Source organism: Cupressus sempervirens, chromosome 11 (genome assembly GCF_028749045.1).
Source record: "Cupressus sempervirens isolate cs-2001-9-10 chromosome 11, ASM2874904v1, whole genome shotgun sequence".
NCBI lineage: Eukaryota > Viridiplantae > Streptophyta > Pinopsida > Cupressales > Cupressaceae > Cupressus > Cupressus sempervirens.
Window position 1 is genome coordinate 169,387,084 of NC_143128.1, and position 14,409 is coordinate 169,401,492.

The 14,409-nt window shown below is 36.0% G+C and overlaps 1 protein-coding gene across 1 annotated transcript in view; it reads left to right on the forward strand.

Moving 5' to 3' along the window:
• The window catches only part of LOC149528716 (uncharacterized), a 108,633-nt gene that overhangs the window by 32,555 nt on the left and 61,669 nt on the right, over positions 1-14,409 (forward strand). Inside the window, exon 8 of the mRNA XM_089811768.1 lies at positions 1,606-1,677. Within this exon, the coding sequence (XP_089667894.1) occupies positions 1,606-1,677 (72 nt within the window). The remainder of the gene's footprint in view (positions 1-1,605; positions 1,678-14,409) is intronic.

Consider the following 14,409-nt stretch of genomic DNA (forward strand, 5'->3'; position numbering starts at 1 on the left):
CTCATACTTGTGATATCTACAATTGTTATTATTTAACATTTATATAATAGAAGTTGGCACTTTTCCATTTGCTGATTTGAGTATTTAAAATTTTAATATTTATTGTTCAATGTTCACTGTTCCATTTTCATATTTAATGTTCAAGTATTTCAATTTAGTAAATTAGTATTATACATCTTTATATCTTATATTATTATACATCTTTTCATAACTAACATTTTAAGTACCACATGTATAGTATATAGTATATATCCTGCCCCCCACTGCCGTCCCCTTGCAGTCCCCTCGCTGTCCCCAAATTGAGGCCCCTCTACCCCCCCATGCCTAGAAACCTGTCCCCCCGTCCCCCAAGTTGGTGTAACTATGTAAAAAATTAAAGGTTGGAAATCCAATAAACACCAAACGTGCATTAAAATCACATCTGTTCCAGCATATTATGGAAGGAGAAGAGTTGATTCTAGGGGAAGTATATAGAAGGTGACAATTCCATGGAGTTAAGGCTCGTATGTTGCTGTGTTGGAGCTACGCCTGCTTTTGATTATATTGAGCTCAATATGAATCACATTAGGCATTATATTCAATGTTTTAGTTTTTACTCAATAAATTTCTCTAGGAGACATACTGTATTCTGTATAGTATGTAATAATGTATTATTATGTGTGTTGCAATTGAACTTGTTCCCTTCCTTGCTGTGATGTTTTACTTTCAACTTTTTTAAACGCATGCACTTTAGTACTGAGAGCACTTCAAGTATTATTTCTTGAAATAATGAAGAAAGCATTTAGATTGTATGTTTTGGGTGCTTTTATATCTGATTGTTTTTGTATGTCAATTTCGTACTAAGCTTTATATCCCTTTGTGTTTGTGGGAACCATTTGTCATTTACTGAAATTTAAATAATCTGCACAACTGTAAAGAAATGCAATCACATCTTGGTACCTTGCCAAGTTGTTTTCTAGTTTGATTCATGTTACATTTTTCTATGCTTGGGAGATTAAGATGCTGAGTGGTTCTTATCCTATAATATGATATCTTCATTATTAAATGGTAATCCAGTATCATTATGTCAATAGCAATAGCTTAATGTGGGATCCTCATCACAACATTTATCCTATGTGGGCACCTATCATCAAAGTTTCCACAAAAGCTCCACAAAGCAGCCAAGATGGCTTATAAACTTCAATGTTTTTTTTGGCAACTAAGCCTCTGCCAAATAAATTTCCAGCACCACACTTATTTTGTGAATTCATTTTATTTTTATTGCTTTCTTTCTTGGTAAAGCCAATTACATGGAGGCACACTCTTGTAATTGGGGGCATACTATAAAATCTGTATATTGTTAAAGAGTTTTGATATCTTTACTGTTATAAAATCATATTAGTTCTGAAATATAAGGCCTTTGTCCATTCTGAAATTAATTCAGTCAACAGTTAAGATTGTTAGATGCAATTCTTTTATCCAACACACACACATGGTCAATTTGTATTAGTAGACTTCCTAATTTGAATTGAATTTCAACTAGATTCTATTATGCTTTTTGCATAAATATCTTCTTGCCTTAGAGCAATACACTAATGATTTCTTTTTGTTCCATCCATTTCTTAGGTGGAAAAGAAGCATGCATATGCTTGTATGGAAAGTACGATATATGATGTGTCCGAGTGGGCAGCATGTCAGGTAATTAAAATATCTTTTCATAATAATTTATATGAATGGGATGCTCTTAATAATGAAAATTACAAACTGATTATGATATGTATTATGCATGATATACACATATATCAGAGAGAACAGTATGCAAGAGTATTATGTGTTTTGCTTTAAAAAATATTTTCTTTAGCATTCAACATGATAGATAAGATCTGTTTCATTGGACCATCTGATGCGAGGAAAATTTGCACAAGCCAGTGGGTATGCTCCAAAACATACTATGTACATTTTCTTCTGAGTACAATCTTTGCATTTCATATCAGATATGATACAATCCATAAAATGAATATGTTTTGATGTTTAAACTGTGCAAGCTTTAACATTGTTTCTGTCAAAGTTAATATGAACAGCAATATTTTGGTTGTACTGGTATTTGGCCTTTACAAAGTTTCACTGGACAAATCCAAGATGTCATGATATCAATAAGACCATGGAGAAGTGCTTAATATTTTCGATCAATCCCTTCCGAATACTTGCAAGAATGACAAAATTGATGCTTAGTATAAAGGCTGATCATCAACAAAATTCTCTGCATATTAATGATCCTTCTTGTTCATCACATCAATTGGGACATTATGGCCCACTAGTTTATCTTTAGTCTTGACCAGTGTTGTGTTCAGTTTAATACTTGAACTCATAAAAGAACTTCCATAAAGAATGCTCCGCCCTTGTCTAGCTATTCATGTTGATCCTTAAGATGCATCCAGAACTCCATAGCTGTTTTGCCAGACAACATATTTGGAAGCATGTTGACGGTGACTGATAAGTGATAACTTGATGAGCATAACTGCTTCCAATTGCTCTCATTGAACTTGTCCTGGGCTTTGTCAGCTACTCTGGGAGTAGCATTACCTAGAATGATCTTACCCAGACACTGGAACTCAAAACCATGAGCACCCACTATTTCCACGTGTTAAAATCTTAAAATTCTTTCCGTTGAAGTGTTGATTGCTTTCCAACATAATGTTAGTCAACAATGCCATCCCTCCCCTTTTCCGTTGACACAGAAAATGAGGTCAACCTCCCCGGAAGCTGCGATTCTGATTTTTCTTTAACAAAATTTATGGTACAAATCTGAAGGTGTTTGAGTGTAGAAAGTATAACTCTGTTTTTTTTGAAAAAATAAATAGAAATTGAAACCACATATTATGCTAAAAATCTGTAAAAAATCTTTAGGAGATTATTTCAACAAAACCTTTGCGTAAAAATTGAAGTAGAAAATAATTCCAAAACCCTAGGTAGCGAAAATTTGCCAAGGTAGTGCATCATGAAGTCCTCTAGAAAATACTATGGAATCCTCTCAAAATGAACATAATTTTGTAGAAGCTTCTCTTTGAAATGCAAAAATGCCAATGCGGGTTGGAGAGAAACGTGTTGTGAGGTTTTCACACCATTGCCCCAAAATTTTTGGGGACCCCCCTTTTCAGGCAAGCCTCGGCAACTTTTGTGAGTGTTGGGAAATTTTCGGTTGCCTTAACAAGATTTGGAGTTGTCTAGAGTTTTTTGAATTGACGATTTTACACCTTGGATGCCTTCGGGCTAGAAGGGGATTCGGTTTATTTTTCACCTGGTGCTAGACTTGATTTTTCGGAACATGTAATTTTATCTTTAGGCCTAGTAGGATTCAACCACATTTTTTTGATGGTTCAAATGGTATCTGGTAGGGTAAATTTGCAAATTTTGGACTTAGATGGATTTTTGAAAATTTGAAATAATTGTATAAGCTTGAGCATTTTCAAAATTAATTTTAGATTTAGTTGTTTTGGAAAATCTTGAAAAATTTTTGGTGAAAAGAAATTTTGATAGTGAAATTGGATTTAGAGTTTGAATATCAATTGCCAAGAAAAGGATTTATTTTGTTAAAAAATTGAAACTGTATTGCAAAGTTGAAATTGGATTAAATTGCAAAATCTCATTAATTTGGTTGAAATTTTGCCTAGAGGATTTTAGAAATATTAAAGGAAATTGGTAATTTGGAATTAAAAATTGATTTTGGCTTGCTAGATTTGATTTTAATGATATTTTAATTGCCAAAACGTTGTTAAATGAAAATTTTGACATCTCCTAGGCTTACCTTGTTTCTATTTTGCAATTCTAGATCAAACCGACAATTAAATGGGCCAATTTCACTATGGGGCTTGGTTATTTTTGCGTTTTATGTAAGACTGGGTCATCTTTGGAGATTTAACTTAATTTTTGTTTCCCTCGAGGCAGGTCGGTCCACTCTGGAGATCAACTGGAGGATATAAGAAGGGGCTTCCCCCCTCTTATTTCCTCATTCATTTCATCTCCTCTTGCTTGGTTGTGCAATTTTTTCCTCCAGCTGGGCAAATTCCTCCTTGGCAGCGCTTTTTTGGGATTTGATTTTGCATTTTGGTAGTGTTTTCTTCTTCCTTGAATGGGTGATTTCTGCCTCAAGGCGATTTGGAGGAGCAGACCCGACTTTTTGCAAGATTGGGCGATTTTTTGGGGTCTGATTTTTCTTCTTAGGGCTGCAAATTCTACCTCTAGCTATGGCAATTTTATTTGGTAAAGAGGTAAAGCAATTTAAGGTCTGATTTTTGGCAATTGTGGGTGAATTTGGGAAGTCGGAATTCTGATTTAGGGCAGATTTGGCAAGCAATTCATTTGCTAGGGCATCACATTTTGAAGGAGGATTGAAATTTCTGAGATCAGATCTGAATTTGAAGAGGCTCGATTGTTGGTAGAAGGCAGATTTAAGGTAAGATTCTCATTCATTTTTAGAGGTGAAGATTGGTTTTAAAGTGCGGATTTTATTCCTTGTTTTTGCTTGGTTCGTTTCCCTTATCTTCTTCTTGTACTATTCATTTGCCACTTCATCATTTCCATTGATAGGTTGAAGTTAGGAGATATTAGTGTAGATTTCATGATAGAACACTTGGAGAGGTAGAAATAAGCTAGACCACCCTAGGATTGGAGTTGGGAGATATAAGTGTAGTCTATCCTAAGGTAATGAAGAGACAAAAAGAAGTCGTAGTCCCACCCCTAGGATTGAAGTTTGTAGGTTGATAAATGTAGAAATAGGATTTGGAGAGGTAGAAATAAGCTAGAGTCCATCGATAGAAAGAAGGTTGGAAATTGATAAGTGTAGTCCATATCATTTAGAACGGAGGGGTAGGAATAAGTGTTTACGATGGTAGATGTTAGTGCAAGCAAGTACCCAAAGGCAACAAAGACCAAAAAAGACAAGGAAGACATGACGCCTAAGACCACCTTATTTTCGAAAGTGAGGTGAATAAGTGATACAAATATCGGCACAGTGAACATGGTACAGTTGAAGGATAGATTGAAGGAAGGGCGATCCCCCATGGCAAAGATCTACAAGAGCGGAATTGTACATGTGGCGGCTTTCTCTCCTACCTTGCCTTGCTCAGAATTGGTAATGGAGTGTGCAACTTGGTTTGATATTGTGACCAAGTCAGGGAAGAGAGTGTTGGCTAATATCAGCAAGCAAGTGGTCGAAGAAGTATTCAATATTCCCCAACATAAAGGCATGATAGTGGTAATGATGGATCGGGCGGCCAAGTTCTTTTAGGATAATCAAGAGGCCTACTTCATTCATCTAAAGTAGAATTGGTTACACGAAGGCAAGAGGGGAGTTACCAAGTTGTCAAAGCTCACCAAGTCGGATTTCAAATCGGAATATGGCGATCTTATTGTGCTTCTCAGCTGGATCATGGGTGAGGCTCAAGGTATGCAATTCGAGAACTGGATGTATTGCTTTATTGATGAAACTGAAAATGGAAAGAGAAAATTTGATTGGGCTAGAATTATAAGTGAAAATTTAGAGTTGCAACTAAGGACAATACAAATTCAAAAGCAATTCTACATGGGATCCTATCTTTTCTATCTGATTGTGAGACTATATAAAAATCTTAGACTTAAGGCCTTAGGAGTGATTAGCAATGGGCCAGGGCAATGTTTGGTGCATGAGTGCTATCCACAACTTCATTTGCACAACACCAAAGATTATAAGACGTTTTATGACACCTTTGCCATGAATCTAGATGTTAAGGATATTACAAGGGACACCTGCTAAGAGGCTCTCATTAGAAGCGGAAGCAAAAGTTAAAAAGTATGGGAGTTGGTTCATCCAATTTTCGCAATTCACATATATTAGAGTAGCAGGAAGTATAGTTTGTCCCAAGAGACTTCCAAGGTACCCGCCCAATAGGATAATTTTGATGGAGTTGGCTAGGCAACTGGAGCACTATGACAAGATGATGAAACTTAAAGGTGAGACAGGAATTACCTTCTCATTTGGAATAGGCAATGATACTTGCCCCAATTTGCTTCAGAGGAGTTAGAGTGGTATCATCTAGCATGGTATAGAGCAAGACAAAGATTCAATCCTAATGGTCTTATCAAGGCATCTCACAAAAACACGTTCAAACATATTCCTGCTATAGAAGATTTTTGGGCCAATGCACATGATGACTTTGACGTGAGGAAGCTAGCTTTGTCAAGATTGTTAGTGGGCATGATGAGGGCAATCAGATGGAGAGGCCTTGATATTCCCAATCAATGAAGATGATGAAAATGTGCTAAGGGAAGATTATAATACAGTGGATGGAACAAAATTGGGTCTAGTAGATTGGGATGATCATCAGGATCCTTCCTTAGAGGCAGTTACAAGGACAGTTGATCTACACATTGAGTCATGGTACAATGAGAAGTTAAGGCAATTACAAAGTCGGAAGGTACGCCTTACTTATGAGAAAATGAAATTGGAGGAAGAAGGTCTAGCAGAGTCGGTCAGACAGAAAGGTGGAGGTAGTAGCCAGCAACAAAGAGTAGTTTAGAGCAAGAAGAGAAATTTGGAGGTTGAGAAAAGTAAAGAACATAAATAGCCTCTAGCAAAGAGACAAAATGCAACACCGTTAAGGGAGAGCATAATTGAGGCAAGGAACTAAGAGGTTAATACAAGTGGACAAAGGGTCTCGGTAGAGGTGAGTTCTGATTCGGAATCAAGTGGTTACAGTGACAGTACCGAATACTGTCCTCTCTTGAAGGACCAATTTGGAGATGATATGACAGTGACTAGTGAAGAGGAGATTAGACCAATTAATATCGAGGAAGTAAGCTAAGCGCCTGAGGTCGTTGGTGATGCTTTGCTAGTCGAACCGAATCTAGATTTGGGGAGATGCACTACACTGCTATGGTTAAGGCAAATGCTTATGCCAAGAGGCGAGGTGGTGAGTGACCGAACAGTTGAAGATATTCAAGGGTTAGTGGAAAAGGAAGATAGTGAGAAACAAAAACAAATTGCAAAAATGGTGGCGAAGGTAATCAGGAGTGATGATGAGGATCATGGAAAGGTTCAAATTGCTATACGAAAGGTTAGCAAGACAGTGGATGAGATTGTAGCCCAGGAGTATGAGATGGTAGAGCATAACTTGGGAAGAATCACATATGACATGGAATGTGAGGAGATCCAGGAAGGCATGGTTTCAATTAGAGAGAGGTTGAGGAAGGCAAATGAGAGGATTGTAAAGTTGGAGGTTGAAAACAAATATTGGAGAGATTGCCAGCCTATCCAACAGTTGCATCAGGTAGCCCTTCCGCAAGACAGTGGGAGCAACATAGAAAAGATATCGGCTCAGTTGCACGAAGCCAAAGATTGGATCAGTGATATAATTCAAGATGGATGAAATTTGTTGCCTTTATCTCGACATTCAGGTCATTAGTGGCTATTAGAGACAAATTTAGAACATTTGAAGGGGAGTGGAAGGATTTCCTTCTAGTCAAGGACTTAGCTATTCCCAAGCTACGAACATTTATTGGGTTGCCAGAGAGATATTTGGAAAGGACCAAGTTGGTGGATGAAAGGGAATGAGTATAGTGGAGTCTTGGTATGTTGCCTTGACCATCAGATTGAGGATACTTTTGAAGAGATATGAAATGAGATTGCACAACATAGCCCAGGCATTGACACTTCCATTTTAACCATGTTGGGCGATGTTGGGGCTGCACTTGATTTTGAAGATATCAAAGAGGAGAACATCAATGAAACATAGTTTGGATTGAGATTGGATGAGTTGGGGAAGGTTGCCATCAAGAAGAAGCATTTGAGCACCCTTGCCTCCGTCAATGCCTTTATCGGATATGCGAAAGAATATGAGAAGGATCATGAGAAGACACTACAAGCAGTGAACAATATGATGAATTCAGCTGAGCTCAAGATGAAGCACACGTCTTGCCCTCCCATGAAGGAAGTCAATGACAGGCTAGCCAAGTTCATTGCCTTGGCTAAGAAGATGAAAGAAAAGGGTAGAATTATATTAGAAGATCATTTGATGTAAGTCCAATTGGCAAATTCTCTTACTTCTTGGGTAGGATACGTGTCTGATTTTGATTGGCTACCATTTTGGTGCCTCTCATTGGTTGCCACTTTTCCTTATTTTCATTGGTCCATTGATGAGGTGGTGTCTTCTCATTGGTTGTTGGGGTGGCAACCCTAATTAGGGTTTCTAGGATTCGATTTGGATCGTGGGTTTTGCCTCTTAATCTCTACCGTTGGTTGTAATTTTGGCCCCTGTAATGGCCATTTTGTTCTCATTTGTAAAGGAGAGTTATGTTGGAGAATTGTTGCCAAAATACTATCAAAATTGTTCTTTATTCATTGTTGTGGCTTGCATGGTGGATATACACGATCATTTTGGTGTATTTGCATGTTTCTTCTCATCTCTCAAATTAAAGTCAGATTTTATTTCATGTTGTTAGAGTAGAAGTAGATGGCTAGTTGTATGATGATGTTAGTGAATGTTTGATAGGGATCTACATACTAGGCCACTAGCATCCTAGCGGTTTGTTAGGAAGCCTTGTATGTTAATCTAGTTCGATCGCTCCTAAGTTCTACTTGCATTTCATCTTTCCTCTTGTACTTCAAGTTGGGTTGGGAGATAGGTGTTAGTGTGAAAATCCTAAGAGTATCCCTTAGAATCATTGCACCAATGGAGGTAGTGCCATTGGCAAGCTTTCCCTTGGTTGTATCCTTGTCCATTTGCTAATTTCTTCATTCATAGAAGTGGTAGTAGAGTGGTAAGCAATTAGTGGTAGGAGTAGTTGAAAGTGAAAGTGATCAAGGAGAAAATAATAAGTCAAGCAAAGCAAAGTACCACAAAGTTATCTTTGAATGAATAACGTAAGCCCGCGTACATGATTAACCAACAAATCACATTAATATAACCGAGTTAGTATCCACAAGTGTAAGGAACCTTAGAGTTTTTCTCATGTTCTTCATGAGTATTTACTTTTCAAAAGAGGGATTGAGTGTTTGATATTCCATATCAAGTATTCAATTGCTATATGTTATGTAGGGGTACAAAATTGATATCAATACAACGCGGCTATGAAGAAAAAAGGCAAAGTCTCCCACAAAAAACCAATGTGGCTTAAGAAATGTGCAAAAAATGCAGAGAAAAGCCCATGAGTTGTAGAGATGTCGCTGCAAAGAAAACCCTCAAACCATGCGAAAAAAAACCAGAACCACACCCAAACATGGGTTAAAAATGTTTCCGGTTTTTCATGCTCTTGAGAACTTCACATACTCATAGTTTTCAAATGACACTTGGTATGCAATTTGCAGCAAAACTCGCCAAAAAAGAATGTGATTCTAACCTTTCACAAAAAAACTTTGAGCATGCGATTTAGAGAAATGATGCCTAAAAAAATGCGATTCCTATAGAAGAAACCCTCAATTTGAAGAAGAATCAATTTGCCTTGTTAAAAATTGAATACAAAACATTTTGAAAAACTGATAAGTAGGAGATAATTTCTACAGAAAGTCAAATTGTGATATAGCTATCAGGATTTAACTATGTGATTTTGAGTCAAACTCATTGACCCATGTTTCATGAGTAGTGATTGAACATGAATCCATCTCTCATGAGAATAAATGGAACACTTAGCACTCATTGGATCTAGGTGATGCTCACAGAGGTGAAGCATCGAGACTTCCCGGGAGGTCACCCATCCCAGTACTACTTCAGCTTGAGTGCGCTTAACGATGGAGTTTCCTCCATGGTTAAACCCAAAGCTTGCAACCCCATTTGCAAAACCTTCACCAAGTGTTGTGCCTTATCAATTGATGAGCTTAAGGGGCTTTCTAATGCATGGTTCATAAGGCACAACACTTAGTAAAGGTTTTGCAAATGGGGTTGCAACTTTGGGTTTAACCATGGAGGAAACTCCGTAGTTAAGTACGCTCAGGCTAGAGTAGTACTGAGATGGGTGACCTCCTGGGAGTCCTAGTGCTTCACCGCTGTGAGCATCACCTAGATCCAATGAGTGCTAAGTGTTCCATTTATTCTCATGAGAGATGGATTCATGTTGAATCACTACTCATGAAACATGGGTCAATGAGTTTGACTCAAAATCACATAGTTAAATCTTGATAGCAATATCACAATTTTGAAAAACTTTTAGAAAGTTATATTGGGAAACCATCACCAAACAATGTATTTTGGTTCTAATACCATAGAATGGTAATTTGTTGTATTAGCAATGGAGATGAAAGGCTCCATAATAAGGAATTATAAGATGATGTTTCTAAATGAAACAATTGTAAACCGAAAGCAGATATGGATAGTTACTAAACTAACAAGCAATACATAAATGACCGTTAAATAGTGAACATGGCAACAATTACTTTAATAGATTCAACATTGTTGCAATGAGTGCAAGGTGAGGGAAAGATACACAATTCCCTATTTTGTTCTAATCATCTTCCTCATGTTTGGTGATATCATGATCTGTATAAACTAAAACTAGACTTTAAAGAAAGTGCTCACTGATTTGTTTTGATTTTGTGTGACTAGAGAAAGTACATGAGAATTTGAAGCGAATCCAAAGTCAATAGTGTCATAAATGACAAGGAGAGATGACAAGAGACAATAATAAATGCCAGCTGGATCCAGCATCTGAAGTGATAAGAATACATTATTTCCATTTCTATATTTTTAGTTATGCCTTAATCAGTTGAATAAGTTCATACACAAACACAAGATGATGACATATAAAATGTTGTAATAGATTTGAAATCTCGTCAGTTTCATGAAATTGGTATTTACATTTACAACAAAGATGAACAAGTTTACAATAACCTTTTAAAGATCTGATGTTATGTCTGCCTCCTTACAGCTTCTCTGAAACTAATGTTTTTGTGTATTCTTTCATTTCTGAAACTAATAATTCCTGTAGAGTGTTAAGTTTGTAGTTGCAGTCAGATTGCTCCAATCATGAGCTACATTGTTGATGGTAAATCATCACTAGATAAATATTCTCTCTTATATATATATATATATATATATATATATATTATATTATATATATTTACATATATTATTATTATATATAATAATATAATAATATATATATATATATATATATATATATATATATATATATATATATATATATATATATATATATATATATATATATATTATATACATATGGTTATTTATATAATTAATATATTAACTAATGATGATTAACTATAGAGACATGTCTGTTCATATTTCATGTCTCCTCTCATATTTATGAGTTTTCAAATCTGCATTTGGAAGACATCAATTACAGTGGCTATGTTAGTACATTTGCAGAAAACAATCCATGTTACGCTAACATGGTATCAGAGCTAAACTAGGAATGTAAGAAAGCAATCAAAGACATAGTAGAAAGATTTCATACCTGAAATGGAAGATATGGAGTCTATGTAGAGATTCAAACAATGGGAAAAATGCTGAAGTACTCTCATATTGCTGAGGATGGCAGGTGATGGTCTCCAAATTTAGTTGGCCTTTGACTCAACACGGAAAATAGATATACTCAGATTGTGTATGATTGGAGGCTCTGGAGGAATAAAACAAGACTCATATATCTACATATTGTAATGATATTGGATGGCAGTCATGTTTTCTGAATAAGGGAAAAATAGTGATTAAAAGAACATAAAGTTATTTTTGATACTTTTATCATGACCAAGTTATTTCAATTTTGTGCCTAGATTCATTGTGCTAGGAGCAAAAATAAAAAGCCATCAGATGCAACATAATAAATTCAATTCTACTGCCTTAGTAACGAAATTATGGGAGATATCAATTCATTTATTTTTCAACAAATAACATCAAAAATTATTGGCACAAGCATCTGAGAGTGAATTGTATTGAAGATTTGTACCTTACCACGAGTAGGATTGCAAAGAATGTTTGGATGTGCATTATCGCATATTGCCAAGGATTTATTTTCTGAATGGTCTGAGGAAGTGAATTCAAAATGGTCGCAGATGTTCGGTTGATGCACCCAGTCACAACATAGAATGAATGGTCCTATTTCCATTGCGGAAGGATGAAGATGTGGGAGGAAGAGCTTTAATAGAAAGCCTGATACCTGGCGCTAGTGTATAAAATGTCTGATAGCAATGTCTTCAGGATGCTACCTGACTAATAAATACAAGGAGATCAATATGCCCAATAGTGGAAGTTATAGAACTGTCAGATCAGGAAATATATATGTTCATGGCTTCAATCTTTCCTGATAATTTATATCTAACTAATGCTATGTTGTTGATGCAGGTCTATGAAATCTATGAATAGAGGACGGTGTTATAAAACTTATTATCATGCCTGCTGATGAAATAAAATGACATTATGGAGTAAAAGAAAACGTCTTCCTCATCTCGTTTTCCCAATGATTGCAAGCAAAGTATAATCTTTGAACATCTCTTGAAGTTTGTGAATGCATGATAGCCAGTCAAGAAAGATTGTTTTCACATGAAAGAGAATCATGATTGAGATGTTCTGTATAATAACCATCATGACAGAATGTGTTGTAGTTCATGAATGGCTTAGTATGATCTCCATATCAAAAGTTTAAAAGAGGCAACATAATATGCACGAGGCATATAAGAAAACTATTACCATACACGCGACATGACCAAATGAGCGCAGAGTTTATACTTTCTCAGACTAATCACTATGTGTTAATTTATATCTAATGATAGTGCATACTTGTTGCACAATACAGGTGAATGAGGAATGTAATTTTTAACGACTTCTAGCAATAGTCAGATCCTAGCACGAGTGACTTTGAATTAGTGAGCCTAGTTTAGACATCTGGTTTGCATCTGATTGCATTCAAGAAACACAGGAACAAAGTAGATATTTGTTTGCTACACAGGGATACTGAGCTCGATTCAGATGCAATTTTGGCTTGACAAGATGCAATGCACTATCAATGATTGTGTTGGAGTAATACTTTCTTACTAGCCTATGTCAATATGATAGAGCTGGACCATGTTGATCTGGAAGAGGAGTTCACAAAACTCTATATGGTTCTGCACAAACAAACCACTATTAGGAGTGTGTCCCAGTTAGAATCTCTTATTGAGCATGACATGAATTGATTTCTGGATATGTACAGAATGGATGATGGTTGATACTGATCCTACTTGTTTATGGTGGCGATGCATCAAGTATGAAAGATGAATTGAATGATCCCCATGGAAGCTTAGAATATGGAGGGAGAGATAAAATAAGAACTTTGAGGAAGAAATATCAAGATTTAACTCTGTTATTCACACAAGATGGTACAAGTAATCATTTGTTGCAATCTGGTTATATATCATTAACAGACATACAGTTCATGTACTTTTGAGAGGAAACCATATACTTGAGTTGAGATCTTGGAAAGTGACATTAGTCTCCTAATAATGTAATAAATATTATAATGATGATCACATGATAGAGAGGATAGAACCAAAACTCAATAGAAAATAGGAAGAGGTTGCAATACAATGATTGAAAGCTGAGGAGAAGAATGATCATCTTCCCTCTCTAAGGGCCATTTCCTTATATGAGAAATAGCAAATGAGGGATTAAGTGAACCATGGGCCTTATTCTGTCCGGCCATGTGGGTAACTACTATTGCATTTTTTTTTCATATTCATGGGAGTTGTTGTATGCCTTCTGGAGCACAGACAAAATCAGAAATTTAGAGGGAGGCTGACATTTGAGGCAACCTTGAAAGAGAGGGATCATATGGAGGATATGATTCAGTCAACCTTTGGTGACCTTGATCATATTAATTCAGAGGGAGTAAACCATGTTGTGATGGATTCACCAAGCATATAAATTTGAAATACACAGATTGCAAGATGTGCGTAACATAGGTTTAATCCAAAGATCAAACAAATACCTTTGCATGAACAAAGGAAATTTGAGTTGTTGTGAGAGGTTAACAAAGCTTTTAAGAATTCATTTGAACCATCTACAAGTTTCTCTTTGATGAATGAAACTCAATATATGAGTTGTAGATTCATTCATGTGGCACAATCATAATCAAGATATTGGCGTATCGTGGATAAGTTTAAGAAAATGGAAGGACATGTTTTCTTTTTAATGAATGTTTGGACCTTCAATGGATGAAAAGAGCAAGTTGGAACTTAGAAAGAAGTTGTAATATTTGATGTGATGCAAAAGTGTTGAACGATATAAGAGTGGGGATTTTACATTGGGGGGGAATAATAACCAATGTTTCATTCCCACTTGAACCATCTTTAGAAAGGAGATGTTCCATGACTCTCATGGATAGATAAGTACTCGTAACTTTCACATTTATCTATTCATTTATTTATAATCCTATACATACTATGAGAGTTATTTTTGCCTTGATCTT